This window comes from Coregonus lavaretus (assembly GCF_964263955.1).
Source record: "Coregonus lavaretus genome assembly, chromosome: 36".
Classification (NCBI taxonomy): Eukaryota; Metazoa; Chordata; class Actinopteri; order Salmoniformes; family Salmonidae; genus Coregonus; species Coregonus lavaretus.
The window spans coordinates 15,438,204-15,457,113 of record NC_140023.1 but is presented as its reverse complement, the minus strand read 5'-3'; the positions used below and the strand labels follow the sequence as shown (position 1 = coordinate 15,457,113).

General features: G+C 44.1%; 1 protein-coding gene across 11 annotated transcripts in view; it reads left to right on the top strand.

Annotated features, from left to right (window-relative positions):
• The window catches only part of birc6 (baculoviral IAP repeat containing 6), a 156,599-nt gene extending 147,110 nt beyond the window's left edge, over window positions 1-9,489 (top strand). For all 11 annotated transcript variants that reach the window (XM_084153656.1, XM_084153657.1, XM_084153654.1 and 8 more), the window contains 2 exons: window positions 7,599-7,733; window positions 8,558-9,489. In XM_084153656.1, the coding sequence (XP_084009782.1) occupies window positions 7,599-7,733; window positions 8,558-8,737 (315 nt within the window). In that variant the 3' untranslated portion in view covers window positions 8,738-9,489. The remainder of the gene's footprint in view (window positions 1-7,598; window positions 7,734-8,557) is intronic.
• Window positions 9,490-18,910: the final 9,421 nt, after the last annotated feature.

Genomic DNA, 18,910 nt, shown 5'->3' with positions numbered 1-18,910 from the left:
CTCTCATAGTGTACTCCAAGTAGGCCAGAGTTACTGCTAAAACTGCTTGGATTTGGTGGACTGATATAGGGTACATAATATTTTGAGAGTACAATTTGAATATACCAATTCTGTAGAATGGCCCGCCCTGTTCTCCATTCACAATTGGTGATTACTTAATTATGCATAGTTCACTTCCCCACATTCGTCAACTCACCCATTCTCTCCCTTTTCCCCATCATATTTTACTTCATTTATTTCATCTGTTCAATGTGTGAAATTAGTTTCGGTATTGTTTTGGTTCAGTTTCGAGGCAATTATCGGGGTGATTTAACAACTGGGCACTGAGCACATTCCACTGTCGGGAGAAGGAGTGGAGCAGGCCCAACTATCTGGAAAAGGAGGGGCAACGGGGGGAAATCATTCCAAAAATGACAACTGGTTATAATTCCAGTTCGGTTTGTCATATTGAGATTCTAACAACGGCAGTGTCATATAGACTTAGTCAGGAAAAGTCAAGGACGGAGGGGGGCATGACTTTAAAAATGGCAGTAATACTTTTTGTATTTTATTAATGAGCAGTCTAACTGCTTTAGCGGTTCTTGTGTTAAGTGATAATGCCCGAGAAGCCGGTGTTCGACTCGGACCATCAAACCGTGCTAATATATCCTCCAAACACCGGCTTCGAGGGCATTAACCGTTATACAACGGGTTACCAACATATTCAAATAATGATTGACATTTTTTCTTAACATTTTATTTTGATGAATTTATTCATACCATTTCCTCCTCCCACTAAATAGTCCCTATACAAATCTATGGTTGCTACACAAGCCGGCTGGTCGTTCATTCTATCGGTTAGTGTGCCAGAGACGTGAAGTATTTTTGTTCCACATCTATGGATGCGACTCAGTCGTTCCTTCTAAATGTTCCATTGCCGTGCTGCCTGGCAATGTTCTTATCCCTTGCTTGCAAGCTAGCCGAGTACAGTTCACTTAAAGTCAAGTCAAACAGTGCAGCCAGAATAACAGTAAAATAGCTGCATTTGGGTTTCTTTAAGCTGTTTTCAAGTGACATTTATTTGGATCCATAACAATGAGCTAATGATGCGCAATTTCGCCTGGCATAGAAAATGTGCTTTTTCGTCAGGACACTGTTCAGAGGAGCTAGCGAACTACACAGCTAACAATCAATTCAAACTGAAGCTGGAAAGACAGCAAACTAGCTGCATTTCATTTTGTTTGACCTGTTTTTCTTTTGACATTTATTTGTATTTAGCCATAAAAGTTATGGTGATTTCGATAGGCTGAGAAAATTCGTCTGTCTCATCCGACACGTTAATCCTCAATGGGACAGTGGAGATCGAATTTCAGTATTGAAACACTTTTAAATGTCGGAGAGACAGACCGCAAGGTTTATACAAATCTCTGCTGTTGAAAACCAAATGCTAGTCTAAAATAAAGGGGAGATAATGTCTAGATGCTTTTTTACAGTGGAGATTAAGTTTATAAATTGCCTGGTTGGGCTGATGAGACCGTGGATTGCGCAGTGAGATGAAACCGTAAATGGGCATTTTACCGTCATAGCCTTAGCCTCGTCCGGGATCTATTTGGCCCCATGTGACCACATCTCGTAGATATAGAACCGTACCTGGAGAAGTCTTCCCCCGAAAAAGAGATGTCGATTCTCAACAGGATTACCTGGAGAAATGCATCAAACTAGGGGAACACATTGGCATATATTGCCTAATGCACAACCAGAAGAATCAGACGTATAGTTTGGAAATAGTTAATCAAAGACAAATGGTCTCCAATCTGTTGAGGTAGAGGTACTGTTGAAGTACAGGACGTGTGAGCGAGTTCAGGACACACACCCAAACTGTCACGTCAGCTGCTCCCAGTAATATTCCATGCTCTGTGGTAGAAGCACGGCTCAATGTGAAATGGGCCATTGGAGCCGGGAGCTGGGGAAAACGGCAGGTGTCTGCAATACTGCCTGCAAAACTGCCTTAGTGCCCTCCTGAAATTCAATTAGGCTCGTGTGACACACCTGCATGATCCTGCGCTGCCCTTTTCCCATCTGAGCCCATGGCAGAGACACAGAGCAAAATACTAGCTGCAAACAGAGAATATCCGCGGCACACACATACAGTACTAATTGTCTCCGTTTTAATGATGCTGCAAGCTCAGCGCTGTCTCTTTCCGCTCATGTAAACCGTGAAAGCTGTGACACCGTAGACTTATTTATTTTTGGTGCAGAGGTATTGTGTCTGAGAATCCAAAGTTTCTATGCCCTATTTATAGTCTGAGATGGAGAATAAAAAGCAACCTTGAATAATGCAGCAGGAGATTGTCAGGTGGAATTAGGAACAACAGGTCGGCCGTTGAAAAATGAATCCCATGTGTGAGAGAGAGCCGAGGGGTCCAACACGCGCAGCCCGCTCGAGTATGAAAAGGCCATTATGGGAGGCTTTGCTGTGGCTGACATCTCAAACCCACCACTCCAAAGCATTTTCCCTCAGGAGCTTAGCGAGACCGATACCCCTGTCCTCTCTTCATAGATCAGTCCACACAAGGATGGAGCTCATTATCAAAGGGCTTTCCCATAGAAATATAATTAATAATTATATTTATATGGGGTATCCACTGTTGTGATGATGGGGGAAGTTATGGAAACCGTTATGAGACGAGCATGTTCTTGTCTTGACCTCTGCCAGCCCTGGCCAGGTATACTATAAACAGTGTGTTAGAATCACGGTCCAAGGACCTCCCAGAGCAGATGGCGCTAGTTACCTTACGTGTTCATTTATCATGTAAACAAGAGGAGGATGCATCAGTGGAGGGCCCGCGCGCGCGCGCACACACACACACACACACACACACACACACACACACACACACACACACACACACACACACACACACACACACACACACACACACACACACACACACACACACACACACACACACACACACACACACACACACACACACACACACACACACACACACACACACACACACAGTCAAGGAAATGAGTTATTGTGTTGAGCACACTCCATTACAGTGCATTATTTATGGGTTTTAGCGAGACACCTCTGCCCAGTGGGCCCTATCAAGGCTGGGGCGTTGACTACTCTCTGTGTAACCCGCTAACCCAGCACAGCTTGGTTGAGAATACTGCAGGCTGCTCTATAGTCTGGCTGGAGGTTAGATAGGGCTCCTGTGCTTGGTTTCGTGACTGGGAGAAAGGGAGAGAAAGCTTGACTGGTTTTGGATTCTCTCTCACACACACACACGGAGCAGGGAAAGCCAAGAGTGGAGGAGTGATGTGCCACAGCCGCCGGGATTTCCATGGCTACGCTGGCAAGGAAATTGATCATTCCCCTAACCTCCCCTCCTCCCTCCCATCGCTCCTTCCTTTCCATGGCCCAATTCCGTGGCAGCGGCTGCTCGCCTCTACAGAGTGTCAGTCAAAAGTGACGATGGGGGCTTTAAAATGTCACTGTTTAGTCACCGGGATCTTTGTGACTGAATAGGACGTTGTCTTTGGCAGCAGGCGGCGAGGGATTCTGCAGGAGTGCTACTGTTGAGCATCTCCTCGTCTCTGTCGAGAGGATGACGCGGTATGCAGGCGACAATTTGAGAATGCTGACATTAGCAGACACAAACACAGCACTGGACGCTGGGGCGGTGGTGTTGAGGTCAGCATGAATAAAGCTGGGCTGTTTTTCCTGTCCCAGTGGCCGACCGTCCAGCCATGCCATCTGCCGTGCTTCGTATGCCCAGTTGGGAAAGGAGCCCCTCGATTCACTCTCCTCCTGCCCCCCTTTGCCCACCCCACTCCCCCACCCCGGCCTCAGTCCCAGCTGTAATCACACATGCACACACTCTCTCCCCCACTGATGCCAAGGCGCGTGACCTCAGCTCCGAACTGATTACCCCTCCAGAGATTCCTGTTGTCCATCTCTACTCCGTATGAACAGTGGGAGTATTTACGGTGATGTAGTGTAGTAGACCTGAGCTCCCAGGGTCAGCAGAGGAGCAGACCAGGGGCTTAGCATGCAGCAGGCAGGCACTCTGTGTCAGAGGAGCAGCAGGATGCAAAAAATAACTTAATGGCCACAGCATGATTCATTCTCACCCTTGACCCCTTCGTGTGTGGAGCAAGCAGAAAAACATGGGCACACACGCACGTCTGCCCTCTGGCGTAATGAGTGGACGGCAGCATTACCTAAATGGTCACTTAGTTCATCTGGAAATAGAGCACACAATCAGCAGACCATGCCAGTGTGTGCATGTATGCGCATTTGTCTGTTTTGTATTGTGTGTATCTCACATGGATTGGTTGGTGTTTTTGTGTATTCAGTATGTGTCCAGCGTACCGTTTACAGGTCATTTGTCAAGACACCCTACTCTGATGGGTACTTGTGTTCCATGTTCAGTGACTCTGGGATATGTGCACAACGCTCCCGTCCATGTGACCGATGCCTGTACTGAAATGCCAAAAGTCACATGTGCAGTGCTCTTACAATACGAAACGCCCCTGGGGACTTAGTCCTTTTGAATTGGTAAGCATTTCTAAATGCCTATGTTAAATGGAGGTCTCCCACATAATGTCAGGCCTAGATCTGCCTTTCAATATTATATATTATTTTCTATTGGATTTTAAGCCTCTGGGCTTTTGCTAGTGGTATAGGGCGGCAGGTAGCTTAGTGGTTAAGAGCATTGTGCCAGTAACCGAAAGGTCGCTGGTTCTAATCCCCGAACCGACTAGGTGAAAAATCTGTCGATGTGCCCTTGAGCAAGGCACTTAACCCTAATTGCTCCTGTAAGTCGCTCTGGATAAGAGCGTCTGCTAAATGACTAATTATTATATGAGCCTTGTGCAAACGTCTCCACCACTGCGGCTCGTTATCTGGTAATCTGGGGGAAGTTGCGTAACGCCGGGAGAAAGGTTTTTATAGTTTTGTTTTTTCATTTCTATTTGTTTTTCTATTTTTATTTTAAAATCAGTTTTGTTTCAGTTAGTTTTAAAACCAGATTTTCTACAACCCAATTAAAAAAATATATATATATATTATTATTTCTTTCTTTATTTTTGGTTGGGGACTGCGGGGGTGCGTCCTACGCCACTGCTAGTGATAGTGATGCACAAGCTAGACCTATTTGAAACATCTCGCTGCATTTACACACCAGATTCAGTGGCTTGAAAACCCCTAATTTCATGATTGTTTTTATTTTATTTTATTTTGTTTTGGAGTCAAAGAAAATAGTTGTAGTTTTTCTAACGGGTTTAACTATTTTATTTCAGTTTACTAAATAGTTTTTTCATGATTAGCTTTCGTTTTAGTTTACTATAATAACCTTGGCCGGGAGTAGGAGCACTTTGTAAACGGCTGCGAGGGAGGCGACAGCACCGCTCGCTCTCCCACGTTTACCCACCATTGTGACCTTGAAAGATTCGCGGCAATCAGCTGGGGAGCATTGGAGAAATCATTCGAAGTAAATCAAGCAGGAGAGGAGAGAGGGAAGTAGAGCGCAGCCCCAGCCCCATTCTCCCTGCCTCTCTCCAGATTGATCCTGGTAAATAACAAACCAGCAGCCATAATAACTAATCCCCCAACAATAGTTGTGAAACGGAACGTGAAGAGCAGTAGCATCCCAATTTGTCCGCCACAGAGACTGATGCTGGGAGGACGGTAGAGGACGGGGGATGAGGGATGGAGGGGTCGGGGGGTTGACGACTGAGGAGGGGTGTGTGTAGATTGACATCACTGACACATCACTCATCGCAGCATGTGTTGGGAGGGGAGGGGCTGAAGTGGCTGACTGGAGCACAGAGCAAGGCTTGCTGTAATAATAATAATAATAATATGCCATTTAGCAGACGCTTTTATCCAAAGCGACTTAAGAGTTGCTGTGACATCAGAGAGACCTGGTGATAAACACTCACAGACCCACAGTGTGGAGAGTGAGACTTGACTGAGAAAGCAGGTTTGCAGCCAACCCTTCTCAATTCAAATAGAGAGCTGCCTCCCAATAATTAGGACTATCTAGATCTCCACACAGTTCAATACTAGGCTACATATAATCTACTATCTAATCTTGGTTTCAGTGGAGAGCCAATTCTACCCCTCGGGTGTTCTTTTTGTCTTTGTGATTTGGTGGCTCATTTCTTTAGCCGGCGTAACAAATAGTCATGCCAGTCACGCTTTATTTTGACAGGATTGATTTACCCCCTTCACCCATGTTTCTGGATCTGCTCGATCCTATAGTCATCTTATTGTGTTCTGTGCCTACCAGCAATCATCCTGCTATTTGATTAGACTCCTTCAATCAGAATAAGCTCTGGTAAGCTCTAGCAATCAGAATAAGCTGAAGACAGAGGTTGGTTGTTAGGCTTCTCACACACACACACACACACACACACACACACACACACACACACACACACACACTCTGACTGTAGAGATATTGGAGGTCTGATAGCCCCTGGGTTTTTCCATTGCTAATCCTTTTTGCTTATCGATAGTTTGGAGTTCCTACTCGTACCCAGCTTCTCAGGCTCTGTGCAGACCTGGAGAACTCAGTCAAGGGAGACGTTGCATAGCACTCCAAAACTTTTTCAGTGGAGAGATGGTCCTTCTATTTATTAAGTTAACTCTCCACTTCAAATCAGCCTGCCTGCCAAGATCAAACTCCCTTCCCAGTCAGAGGGAAATAAGACCAGTCTTCCTGCTGCTTCCTGTTGCAGAGGAAAACTTTCAGAAGTTTGGGTTTTCTTCAAAACAGCCAGCCTTTTCTGCTTCAGAAACCAAGTGGGTAAGGCGAAGAGTTGGGGCACCTGGGCTGGGGGGGATGAGGTGTTATATGCCTAACAAAGAAATGGTATTAGTTTCAGTGTCACTGCACTCACCCTTTGTCCTTTACAGTGTGAACCATGGGGAATTTTAGGGGATTTTATTTCCAAAGCTGGCTGGCTCTAATTTCACCATTCTATAATCTGGCACATTGGACAGCGGTCTAGTAATGTTACATTAGGATTATATTGAAGGCAGAACAAAGGGCAAATTTGATTGAATTATCCGTGCATTACACTCATTGTCATGGAAGTAACTTTTACATTTCTCAGCATATTTTATGCATTCCATAGCCTATAACTAGGGCCCATAGTTTTTCCTGGTCAGCACATACCTACAGGAAAAACTCCTGGCCCTACTAAAACAGGTAAATACTGCCGAGTGGCGCAGTGGTCTAAGGCACTGCATCGCAGTGCTAGCTGTGCCACTAGAGATCCTGGTTCGGATCCAGGCCCGTAGCCGGCCGCGACCGGGAGACCCATGGGGCGGCGCACAATTGGCCCAGCATCGTCCACGGTAGGGGAGGGAATGGCCGGCAGGGATGTAGCTCAGTTGGTAGAGCATGGCGTTTGCAACGGCAGGGTTGTGGGTTCGATTCCCACGGGGGGCCAGTATGATTTATTTATTTTTTTATAATGTATGCACTCACTAACTGTAAGTCGCTCTGGATAAGAGCGTCTGCTAAATGACTAAAATGTAAATGTAAATGTGTTGCATGTTTTTTTCTGAGACTCATGGATGTTCTAATCCCCAGGTGATCCACAAGCACTTCTACCTGAAGCGGGTAGAGGTCATGGCGCAGTGTGAGGAGTGGATCGCAGACATTCAGCAGTACAGCAGTGACAAGAGAGTGGGCCGCACCATGTCCCATCACGCTGCTGCATTGAAGGTAAACAAACACTATTCAGCTACAGGAGACCTAGCACCATATCAGAATGTTGTCCTTCACCACAGATGTGAACACCTCATCCCCCTTTCACTTACATTTACACACACAAACACACAGTTCTGATTTGTGTTAATGAGGTCTGGATTGGTCGCTCAGGGCGACATCCCTGGTGCTTATGCATGGTGGACAGGCTTGATTCATGCCACAGCTGGCTTCCACCTCTGACAGTCTCAAGAGGCGGCCCGAAAAGATAAGGGGCCCGCGTCCTACTTCCCTCAGCTCACTGTCAGCAAGGCTCCCTTCCTCCGGCTGTTAATAACCTCAATTAATACCCAGTGTAAATAATCTCGACACCCTGATAAAACTAAAGGTCCGCAGCAAGCCGCTTACATTGCTTTTTTTAAAGCAGGGCCACAGAGGGCTTTTTTCTCTTGCTCCAGCAAATAGGTTCAGATTCTGAAATTATGGGTTGTTGTTTTTTTGCACATTCTTGATTCCTTTCTCCAGTTTTCTTTTTTTTTAAGGTGTTGTGTGGGAAGTGGTCCTTTTTTTCATTGCTTCAGTGATATCCAAGATACTCTGCTTTGGCACTGGAATGGATTCATGTGACCTCCAAGAGTATTTTGGACAAAACTTAAATGGTGGGCTTGAAATTTGTATTGGTTTGGAAGAGCATTTAGAGTTCAAAGGCCTTGGCATTATTGTTGGGAAGAGTATTCATCTGTTTCCTCATCAGAGCCCATGTTTGTACTTGCCTCCTCACAACATATAGTAGCTCTGAACTGAGCCCTATGTGATAACTCTGTCCTCTCTCCCCCACCCAGAGGCACACGGCCCAGCTACGAGAGGAGCTGCTGAAGCTGCCCTGCCCTGAGGGCCTGGAGCCTGACGGGGAGGAGTTCTCAGACAAGAGTGCCGCCCTCATGGTCAAGGAGCTGCCCAATCAGGACGCGGAGAAGCCAAGTGGCAGCCAAGACGGCCCCTGCAGTGAGGGCCCGCTATGAGTCCCGCCCCTCCTTGCTCCCCTCCACCCTAAGCCGCGGCCACTCCTCCTCACAACTATTACTATTGTTATTAAATAGACTTTGACGGCTTCGAACCACAAGCCACCATTTTGTCAATATTTGTATGTAAGAATCTAATTATGTAATGGCTGAATAAAGAGGACGAAAAAACTAGATGAAAATGAAACCGCTTACAAACCAACAAAAATAAGACAAAACTCCAAACTATGCTATGCCCTTAAGGAAACAGTCGACAAACAAATTACCTTTTTATTTTTACCTGTAAAACAGTGTAAACGGTTTGTGCTTTTTCTTCAATTGTGAAATAACCACTAATTGGTATGTTATTAAATTTGTTTATGTATACATAATGACAGAGGAAATCACTGAATATATAAGGAAACTAGCCTACCATTAGAGAAGAATGTTTACTGAATGTTAATTTCAATTGTTTTGACTGTTAGCACAAGGACAGTTGTAACCAATAATATATTGGTTGTTCTTTAAGTATACTATTTAAAAGAAAACATACACTTTCCTGAATTTGAGAAATCTTCTGGTTGCCCATTGACATCGCTTTTTTGATTTCTACAGGATCCTGGAAACTTCAATAAAAGCTGAAATTTACATTCTTAATTGCTATGATTACTTGTTACCCTTTTTACAGGCTGTTCAAAAACGCTATGAACAAGTTTTTTTGCCTCTAATTCTCAATGCAAGTTTAATAAATGCAACCCGGATATATACATTGATCTGATTGTGTAGATAAGCGTCTGAGTATGTAAGATGTGCTTGGGATATGTACCGGTATGTGAAAGCTTCTGAATGTGTGATTTTTGTGTGTGTTCAACAATCCTGCTAAGATGCAAAGCTGCTATGTGGCTTTTATCTACATTGACATCATACCAAATACTTTGAAAAAGTTAATTCACTGATTATTTGACCTTTCTACACATTGATCGTTCTGCTCTGTCTGGAAAAGGTTTATTCCGGTGAAAGAAAAAGCACTTTCTGTTTTACTCACTCCCGGTTGAGTCACATACTCCTTTTGGTAGGACATTAAATGGAGCTTTGGATTGATTGTGCAAATGCTTCTTTCTGCATTGTTGAACACAACTTGGACTTGAACCTCTTAAGGAAAACATGGTACCAATCCACATGGGAGCATGAGCTGCTACTGTAGAGTGGCTTGGAAGGCCCAGTGCTGTTTACCAGTGCAGGGAAACGGGCCATCTATATGAGTCAACTATTTAACTGAAGTATTTAGATACACTTTGTTTTGTCTTTGCTGGTGCAGTTTTTGGGTTGCAGATTTTCAGTGCCAGTTTAGCCATCCACAGCTAACTGTCAGTCTTCTCTGTTTTCCTATCCTCCTTACCATAAGATAAGCTTATATCGGCTTGTGCGTTTCACTGTCATAGAACGTAATTACCAAAGTCAACATCCAGCTTGATTCGGTGTGAAATGGCTGGCTGTATGTTGCCCTAGTTGTCTCCTAAGCAAATATGCACTGAGTGGACAAAACATAAGAACACCGTCCTAGTATTGAGTTGAACCTCCCCCTTTGCCCTCAGAACAGCCTCAATTCGTCGGGGCATGTACTCTACAAGGTGTCAAGTGTTCCACAGGGATGCTGGCCCATGACTCCAATGCTTCCCACAGTTGTGTCAAGTTGGCTAGAAGTTGGACCATTCTTGATACTCACAGGAAACTTCAGCGTGTGAAACCCAGCAGCGTTGCAGTTCTTGACACAAACCGGTGTGCCTGGCACCTACTACCATACCCTGTTCAAAGGCACTTAAATATTTTGTCTTGCCCATTCACCCTTTGAATGGCACACATACATTTTACATTTTAGTCATTTAGCAGACGCTCTTATCCAGAGCGACTTACAGGAGCAATTAGGGTTAAGTGCCTTGCTCAAGGGCACATCGACAGATTTTTCACGTAGTCAGCTCGGGGATTAGAACCAGCGATCTTTCGGTTACTGGCACAACGCTCTTAACCACTAAGCTACCTGCCGCCCAATTGAGACATAATCCATGTCTCAAGGCTTAAAGATCCTTCTTTAAACGGTCTCCTCCACTTCATCTACAATGATTGTAGTGGATTTAACAAGTGACATCAATAAGGGATCACCTGGATTTACCTGGTCAGTCTGTCATGGAAAGAGCAGGTGTTCGTAATGTTTTGTAAAGACTAAGGACCATTGAGCCTTTGTAACCCTATCCTGTTATCCCTTTCCCCAAAAGCTCTGCCTTTGGGAATGCCTGTCGGAGCTCTTGTACAGCAAGCTTGGATAAACAGGGATTATGGTGTAGAATAAAGGAAAACAGCACGGTGGATGCACTTCTGTGATTTAGCCCTCCCACTATACATTATTCATCCTATGCTTTAAACCTCACAGTGAAGTAGAAGGAGAAATAGCTACTGGAAAATGCATGGAGTGTAAAGCTCTGCATGGAGAATCAACAATGGCATGCAATAAACCTATGGGCTACACGCAGCAGGGTTTGAATCAATTGTTGGGAATCTAAACCCAAATCACACAATACTTGACAGGTGAACAGAGTTTGTTTTTGTCTCAAATTTCTGATATAATATATAATATAATATGCCATTTAGCAGACGCTTTTATCCAAAGCGACTTACAGTCATGCGTGCATACATTTTTTTTTTTTTGTGTATGGGTGGTCCCGGGGATCGAACCCACTACCTTAGCGTTACAAGCGCCGTGCTCTACCAGCTGAGCTACAGAGGACCACTGATCACATTAACCCTGTGTTGCAATATATTACCCTTTCCCCAATGTTTTGATAATTTAATATATACTGAACAAAAATGTATACGGGACAATTTCAACGATTTTAATGAGTTACTGTTCATATAAGGAAATTGTCAATTGAGGCCCAAATTAGTCCTAATTAGTGCATTGGGAAAGTATTCAGACCCCTTGACTTTTTCCACATTTTGTTACGTTACAGCCTTATTCTAAAATTGATTAAATTGCTTTTTTTCCTCATCAATCTACACACAATACCCCACAATGACGAAGCAAAAACTGGTTTTTAGACATTTTTGCTAATTTATAAAAGATACAAAAACTAAATACACAAGTATTTAGACCCTTTCCTCAGTACTTTGTTGAAGCACCTTTGGCAGCGATTACAGCCTCGAGTCTTCTTTGGTATGACGCCAAAATCTTGGCACACCTGTATTTGGGGAGTTTCTCCCATTCTTCTCTGCAGATCCTCTCAAGCTCTGTCAGGTTGGATGGGGAGTGTCGCTGTACAGCTATTTTCAGGTGTCTCCAGAGATGTTCGATCGGTTTCAAGTCTGGGCTTTGGCTGGGCCACTCGAAGACATTCAGAGACTTGTCCCGAAGCCACTCCTGCGTTGTCTTGGCTGTGTGCTTAGGGTCGTTGTCCTGTTGGAAGGTGAACCTTCGCCCCAGTCAGGTCCTGAGCACTCTAGAGCAGGTTTTCGTCAAGGATCTCTCTGTACTTCACTCTGTTCATCTTTCCCTGACTAGTCTCGCAGTCCCTTCCGCTGAAAAACATCCCCACAGCATGATACGTAACAAATGTATGCACGCATGACTGTAAGTCGCTTTGGATAAAAGCGTCTGCTAAATGGCATATTATTATGATGCTGCCACTACCATATTTCACTGTAGGGATGGTACCAGGTTTCCTCCAGACGTGATGCTTGGCATTCAACCCAAAGAGTTCAATCTTGGTTTCATCAGTCCAGAGAATCTTGGCAAACTCCAAGTGGTCTGTCATGTGCCTTTTACTGAGGAGTGGCTTCCGTCTGGCCACTCTACCATAAAGGCCTGATTGGTGGAGTGCTGCAGAGATGGTTGTCCTTCTGGAAGGTTCTCCCATCTCCACAGAGGAAATCTGGAGCTCTGTCAAGAGTGACCATCGGGTTCTTGGTCACCTCCCTGACCAAGGCCCTTCGCCCCCGATTGCTTAGTTTGGCCGGGTGGTTCCAAACTTCTTCCATTTAAGAATGATGGAGGCCACTGTGTTCTTGGGCACTTTCAATGCTGCAGACATATTTTGGTACCCTTCCTCAGATCTTCCCCAGATTGTGCCTCGACACAATCCTGTCTCCGAGCTCTACGGACAATTCCTTCGACCTCATGGCTTGGTTTTTGCTCTGACATGCACTGTCAACTGTGGGACATTATATAGACAGGTGTGTGCCTTTCCAACTCATGTCCAATCAATTGAATTTACCACAGGTGGACTCCAATCAAGATGTATAAACATCTCAATGATGATCAATGGAAACAGGATGCACCTAAGCTCAATTTCAAGTCTCATAGCAAAGGGTCTGAATACTTAAGTAAATAAGGTATTTCTGTTTTTTATTTCGAATCCATTTGCAAAAATGTCAACCTGTTTTCGCTTTGTCATTATGGTGTATTGTATGTAGATTGATGAGGAACATTTGTTATTTAATCAATTTTAGAATAAGGGTGTAACGTAACAAAATGTGGAAAAAGTCAAGGGGTCTGAATACTTTCCGAATGCACTGTATTCAGAGCCATATCCCTGTAATACTTAGAGAAGATCTCATGTCAAGTGTCATTGGAGTGATGTGGTTGCAGGTTCACCTGCCATAATCTAAAGCCTATTCTTTTGGGGTGTTGCTGTAGGCCACCAAGTGCTTACAGTCAGTATCTAAATAATGTGTGTGAAATGCTTGATAGTGTATGTGATGTAAACAGACGTCTACTTTCTTGGGGACCTAAATATTGACTGGTTTTAATCAAGCTGTCCGCTCAAGAGGAGGCTTCTCACTTTAACCAGTGCCTGTACATACACTTCAGGAACAAGATCATCCACATGTATTGATCACATTTTTAGTAATACTGTAGAACTTTGTTCTAAAGCTGTATTCGTACCCATTGGATGGAGTGATCACAATATAGTGGCTATATCCAGGAAAGCCAAAGTTACAAGAGCTGGCCCTAAAATAGTGTATAAGACATTATACAAAAGATTTTGCTGTGACTCTTATGTGGATATTTGTTGGTCTGATGTGATTAATAAGGAGCATCCAGACGCTGCACATTATGAATTTATGAAATTGCTTCTTCCAATTATTGACAAACATGCACCTGATAAGAAACTGTTTAGGCTCCATGGATTGATGAGGAATTGAAAAACTGCCTGGTTGAAAGAGATGGGGCAAAAGGAGTGGCTAATAAGTCAGGCTGCACATCTGACTTGCTGACTTACTGCAAATTGAGAAATTATGTGACTAAACACAACAAAAAGAAGAAGAAACTGTATTATGAAGCCAAGATCAACGATATAAAGAATTATGGAAAAAAAACTTTGGAGTACTTTAAATTAAATTATGGGCAGAAATACAAATTCAACTCCATCTTTCATTGAATCAGATGACTTATTCATGACAAAATCATTTGATGTTGCCAATTATTTTAATGATTACTTCATTGGCAAAATGGGCAAACTTAGGCAGGAAATGCTAACAACGAACAGTGAGCCATCATATTCATGCATTAAACAACTAATCATTAAAGAAAAGCATTTGTAAGTTTGAATTTTGAAACGTTAGTGTGGGAGAGGTAGAAAACTTGTTATCGATCAATAGTGACAAATCTCCTGGCATTGCAACTTAGATGGAAAGCTACTGAAGATGGTAGCTGACTCAATGGCCTCTCCTATCGGTCATATCTTTAATCTGAGTCTAGAGGAAGGTGTTTGTCCTCAGGCCTGGAGGGAAGCCAAAGTCATTCCACTATCCAAGAGTGGTATCAGCTTGTTGCCAACTCTTAGCAAACTGTTTTTAAAAATAGTGTTTGAGCAAATACAATGCTATTTATCTGTAAACAAATTGACGACATACTTTCAGCTAGCTTATAGAGACATGTACTGCACTGACACAAATGACTGATGATTGGTTTAAAGAGATTGATAATACACTACATCACCAAAAGTATGTGGACACCTGCTCGTCAAATATCTCATTCCAAAATCATTGGCATTGATATGGAGTTGGCCCCCCCTTTGCTGCTATAACAGCCTCCACTCTTCTGGGAAGGCTTTCCACTAGATGTTGGAACATTGCTGCGAGCACTTGCTTCCATTCAGCCACAAGAGCATTAGTGAAGTCGAGCACTGATGTTGGGCGATTAGGCCTGGCTCGCAGTCAGCGTTCCAATTCATCCCAAAGGTGTTCGATGGGGTTGAGGTCAGGGCCCTGTGCAGGCCAGTTAAGTTCTTCCACACCGATCTATACAAACCATTTCTGTATGGACCTCGCTTTGTGCACTGGGGCATTGTCATGCTGATAAAGGAAAGGGCCTTCCCCAAACTGTTGCCACAAAGTTGGAAGCAAAGAATCGTCTAGAATGTCATTGTATGCTGTAGCGTTAAGATTTCCCTTCACTAGAACTAAGGGGCCTAGCCCTAACCATGAAAAATAGCCCCAGACCATTATTCCTCCTCCACCAAACTTTACAGTTGCATTCGGGTAGGTAATGTTCTCCTGGCATCCGCCAAACCCAGATTTGTCCGTCGGACTGCCAGATGGTTAAGCGTGATTCATCACTCCAGAGAACGCGTTTCCACTGCTCCAGAAACCAATGGCTGCGAGCTTTACACCACTCCAGCCGACGCTTGGCATTGCACATGGCTGCTCGGCCATGAAAACCCCTTTCATGAAGCTCCTGACGACGTTGCTTCCAGAGGCAGTTTGGAACTCAGTAGCGAGTGTTGCAACCGAGGACAGACGATTTTTACGTGCCACGTGCTTCAGCACTCTGCGGTCCCATTCTGTGAGCTTGTGTGGCCTACCACTTTGGGGCTGATTTGTTGTTGCTCCTAGATGTTTCCACTTCACAATAACAGCACTTACTGTTGACCGGGGCAGCTCTAGCAGGGCAGAAATTTGACGAACTGACACGTTGGAAAGTTGGCATCCCATGACGGTGCCATATTGAAAGTCACTGAGCTCTTCAGTAAGGTTTTCGTTCATAGAAGCTTCTCTAATGTCAAACATGTAGGGTGTGGTATACCACAGGGCAGCTCTCTAGGCCCTCTTCTCTTTTATTTCTTTTTTTTCTTCTTTTTTTCTTAACCCATCCAAGTAATTTAGTCTCCTCAACTTGTTCAACAGCCACACCATTCATTACCAGATTCAGCTGAGGTCTAGAGCTTAGGGAATGATTTGCACCAAATACAATGCTCTTAGTTTTAAAGATGTTCAGAACCAGTTTATTACTGGCCACCCTTTCCAAAACTGACTGCAACTCCTCATTAAGGGTTTCAGTGACTTAATTTGCTGTGGTTGCTGACACGTATATGGTTGAATCATCAGCATATAAGGACACACAGGCTTTAATGCCAGTGACAGGTCATTGGTAAAAATAGAAAAGTACCAGTCAAAAAGTTTGGACACATACTCATTCAAGGGTTTTTCTTCATTTTTACTATGTTCTACATTGTAGAATAATAGTAAAGACATCAAAACTATGAAATAACACATATGGAATCATGTAGTAACCAAAAATATATTTCAGATTCTTCTAAGCAGCCACCCTTTACCTTGATGACAATTTTGCACACTCTTGGCAAAACTGGTAAAAAGGAACAAAATATAGCATAAATAGGAAAGTATACCAGTTTCATTTGAGGACCAAGATGTTGATTGCTGTGCCATACAGATTGCAAAATAGCTGGGATGAGATTTTTGATGTACCCATTCCATGGCACAGGGTGTATGAATTCGTGCCACCAACGAAATGTTGAATATTTGGGGCATACAATCATCGCAGCTCTGCAGATTTTGTTGTATGGATACAGAAACAATAGACCATTTGTTCTGGTATTGCCCTCAGGTAGCCTGTTTCTGGTCTCAGGTTCAGGAATGGCTGAAAAAGCATAACATTAATCTAAAATATACCCTTAGAAATAGCATTGTTGGGAGATGTGGATTCTATTCGATTAAGATAGATTGAAATCGTATATTAAACATCACAGCATAGTTGAAAGATATACAGTATGGTGCGTAGAAATCCAAAGAGGGTGGCCAGCATTGATAGGTGGGATGGGCTGAGGGAAACAGAGGGTTGGGATATGGAACTGGAGACAAGTGGGAGTGGAGTTGCTGGGCGATGGATAGAATGACGGTCAAAGATAAAAGTCAAAATAAACAAAATAAAAGTAAGTTTGAATGACACAGGGGCAACGCTGTTACATCCAATGCCTGTTTTGCCTGAGGCTGATGCTGCGCAGGTGCTTGTACACGCGTACACATACACACACACACACACACACACACACACACAATCGCATTCAAACACACGTGCACACACACGGACACATACACACATACACCACTCAATCGCTCATGTTTTTTGTTTTTGCATTGTTGTTTTCTGTTGTTTTCCTTTGTTTTTTAAATATTTTGTTCATTTTGGTTGAGGGGCAGCTCTCTGGGAACTGTGGGGGGGATCTTGGATGGTTGGTGGCCTGGTGGTTGGCCGATAGGTCGCTGGTTCGGGTCCCCGATTTGACTTGGTGGGAGATCTGTCGACGTGCCCTTTGGCGGGGCGCTTGACCCTGGTTACTCCTGTGGGTCACTCTGGATGGGAGTCTGCTAGATGACTGAATGTAATGTAAATGGTGTATGAGTTAGAGAGTTGATATTTCACTGCAGGTAGATTGTATGTTTTAATATTCAATAAAACATTTTATTATTATGCATGCCAGTCTCTCTTGGCTAAGAGTTGAGGAGAGACTGACTGCATCACTTCTTCTTTTTATAAGAAACATTAATGTGTTGGAAATTCCAAAACGTTTGCATAGTCAACTTACATACAGCTTTGACACATGTACTTACCCCACCAGACATGTCACCAGGGGTCTTTTCACAGTCCCCAAATCCAGAACAAATTCAAGAAAGCGTACAGTATTGTATAGAGCCTTTGTTGCATGGAACTCTCTTCCATCTCATATTGCTCAAATGAACAGCAAACCTGGTTTAAAAAAACAGCTAAAGCAACACCTCACAGCACAACGCCTTTCCCCTATTTGACCTAGATATTTTGTGTGTATGTATTGATATGAAGGCTATGTGTGCTGTTTTAAAATTGATTTAGTTCTGTCCTTGTCTATTAATGTTGTGTATTATGTCATGTTTCATGTTTTTTGTGGACCCCAGGAAGAGTAGCTTCTGCTTTCGCAACAGCTAATGGGGGTCCTAATAAAATACCAAACACCAATTGGAGGCGATGCACTCTTACCCCCAAGTGCCATCCTCCCTTGGACTCTCCCCTTGGCACCTGCTCAGGTTCCAGGAGGGATGAAAGTCAGCATGTTCGCTCTCCCTCCGGTCTCTTCTGACATATGAAGCAGGATGACAGATTGCTATTTGCCATCTTTCATGGCCCCCTTCCCTTGCCTTACGGCATTGATCGCCTCTGTCTATCGCACGCAAGCAACACCGTTTATACCCTGCGCTTGGTTCACACAGTCAGGCATTTGTCCGCTCTACCTCCCCTTTTCGGGAGCGAGCGGCTGGGAATACTTTCACTATTGATAACCCTACCCCCCGCGCGGCATTATCACGCCCTGGGGTGAGCATGACATGCGCGCTGGCACATTCCCAGCCTCTCAGTCTGCATCAACCAGACTGACTCAAGAGACAGACTCCATTAGAAGCGACAACCCTATGAGGGTTTTGGAGACTCCATCCCTACATGGTGATAAACACACCACTAGGGGTGGAAGCGCTGGCACACCATGTCAAGGCTGATGCCCTACGCTTTTTTCTCTCCCTCTGCCTGGCACCCGCCACTCTGATAAGCAGAGTGAGGTAACAGGCTTATCCATCAACTTCGAGCCCCTCAATGACCAGGGACACCCTGGTAAGTAGCGATCACTTTCCTGCTTTACAACCAGTCCTGGTAGCCACTATAACGCAGGGATCTTCTGACCCAAGCGTACGGTGAGATTTGCCACCTTCACCCAGTAGCCATAGCCCTCTGGGCACGGCCCGTGGGAGGATGAATCTGAATGTGACAGGCCTGCCACTCAAAATCATTGATGATCTGGCGTGCCAGTGGCCTTTCTACATGCTCACTATTTGGAAAATCAGGCCAATGCTCTGTATCCAAGGTTTCTATGTTTC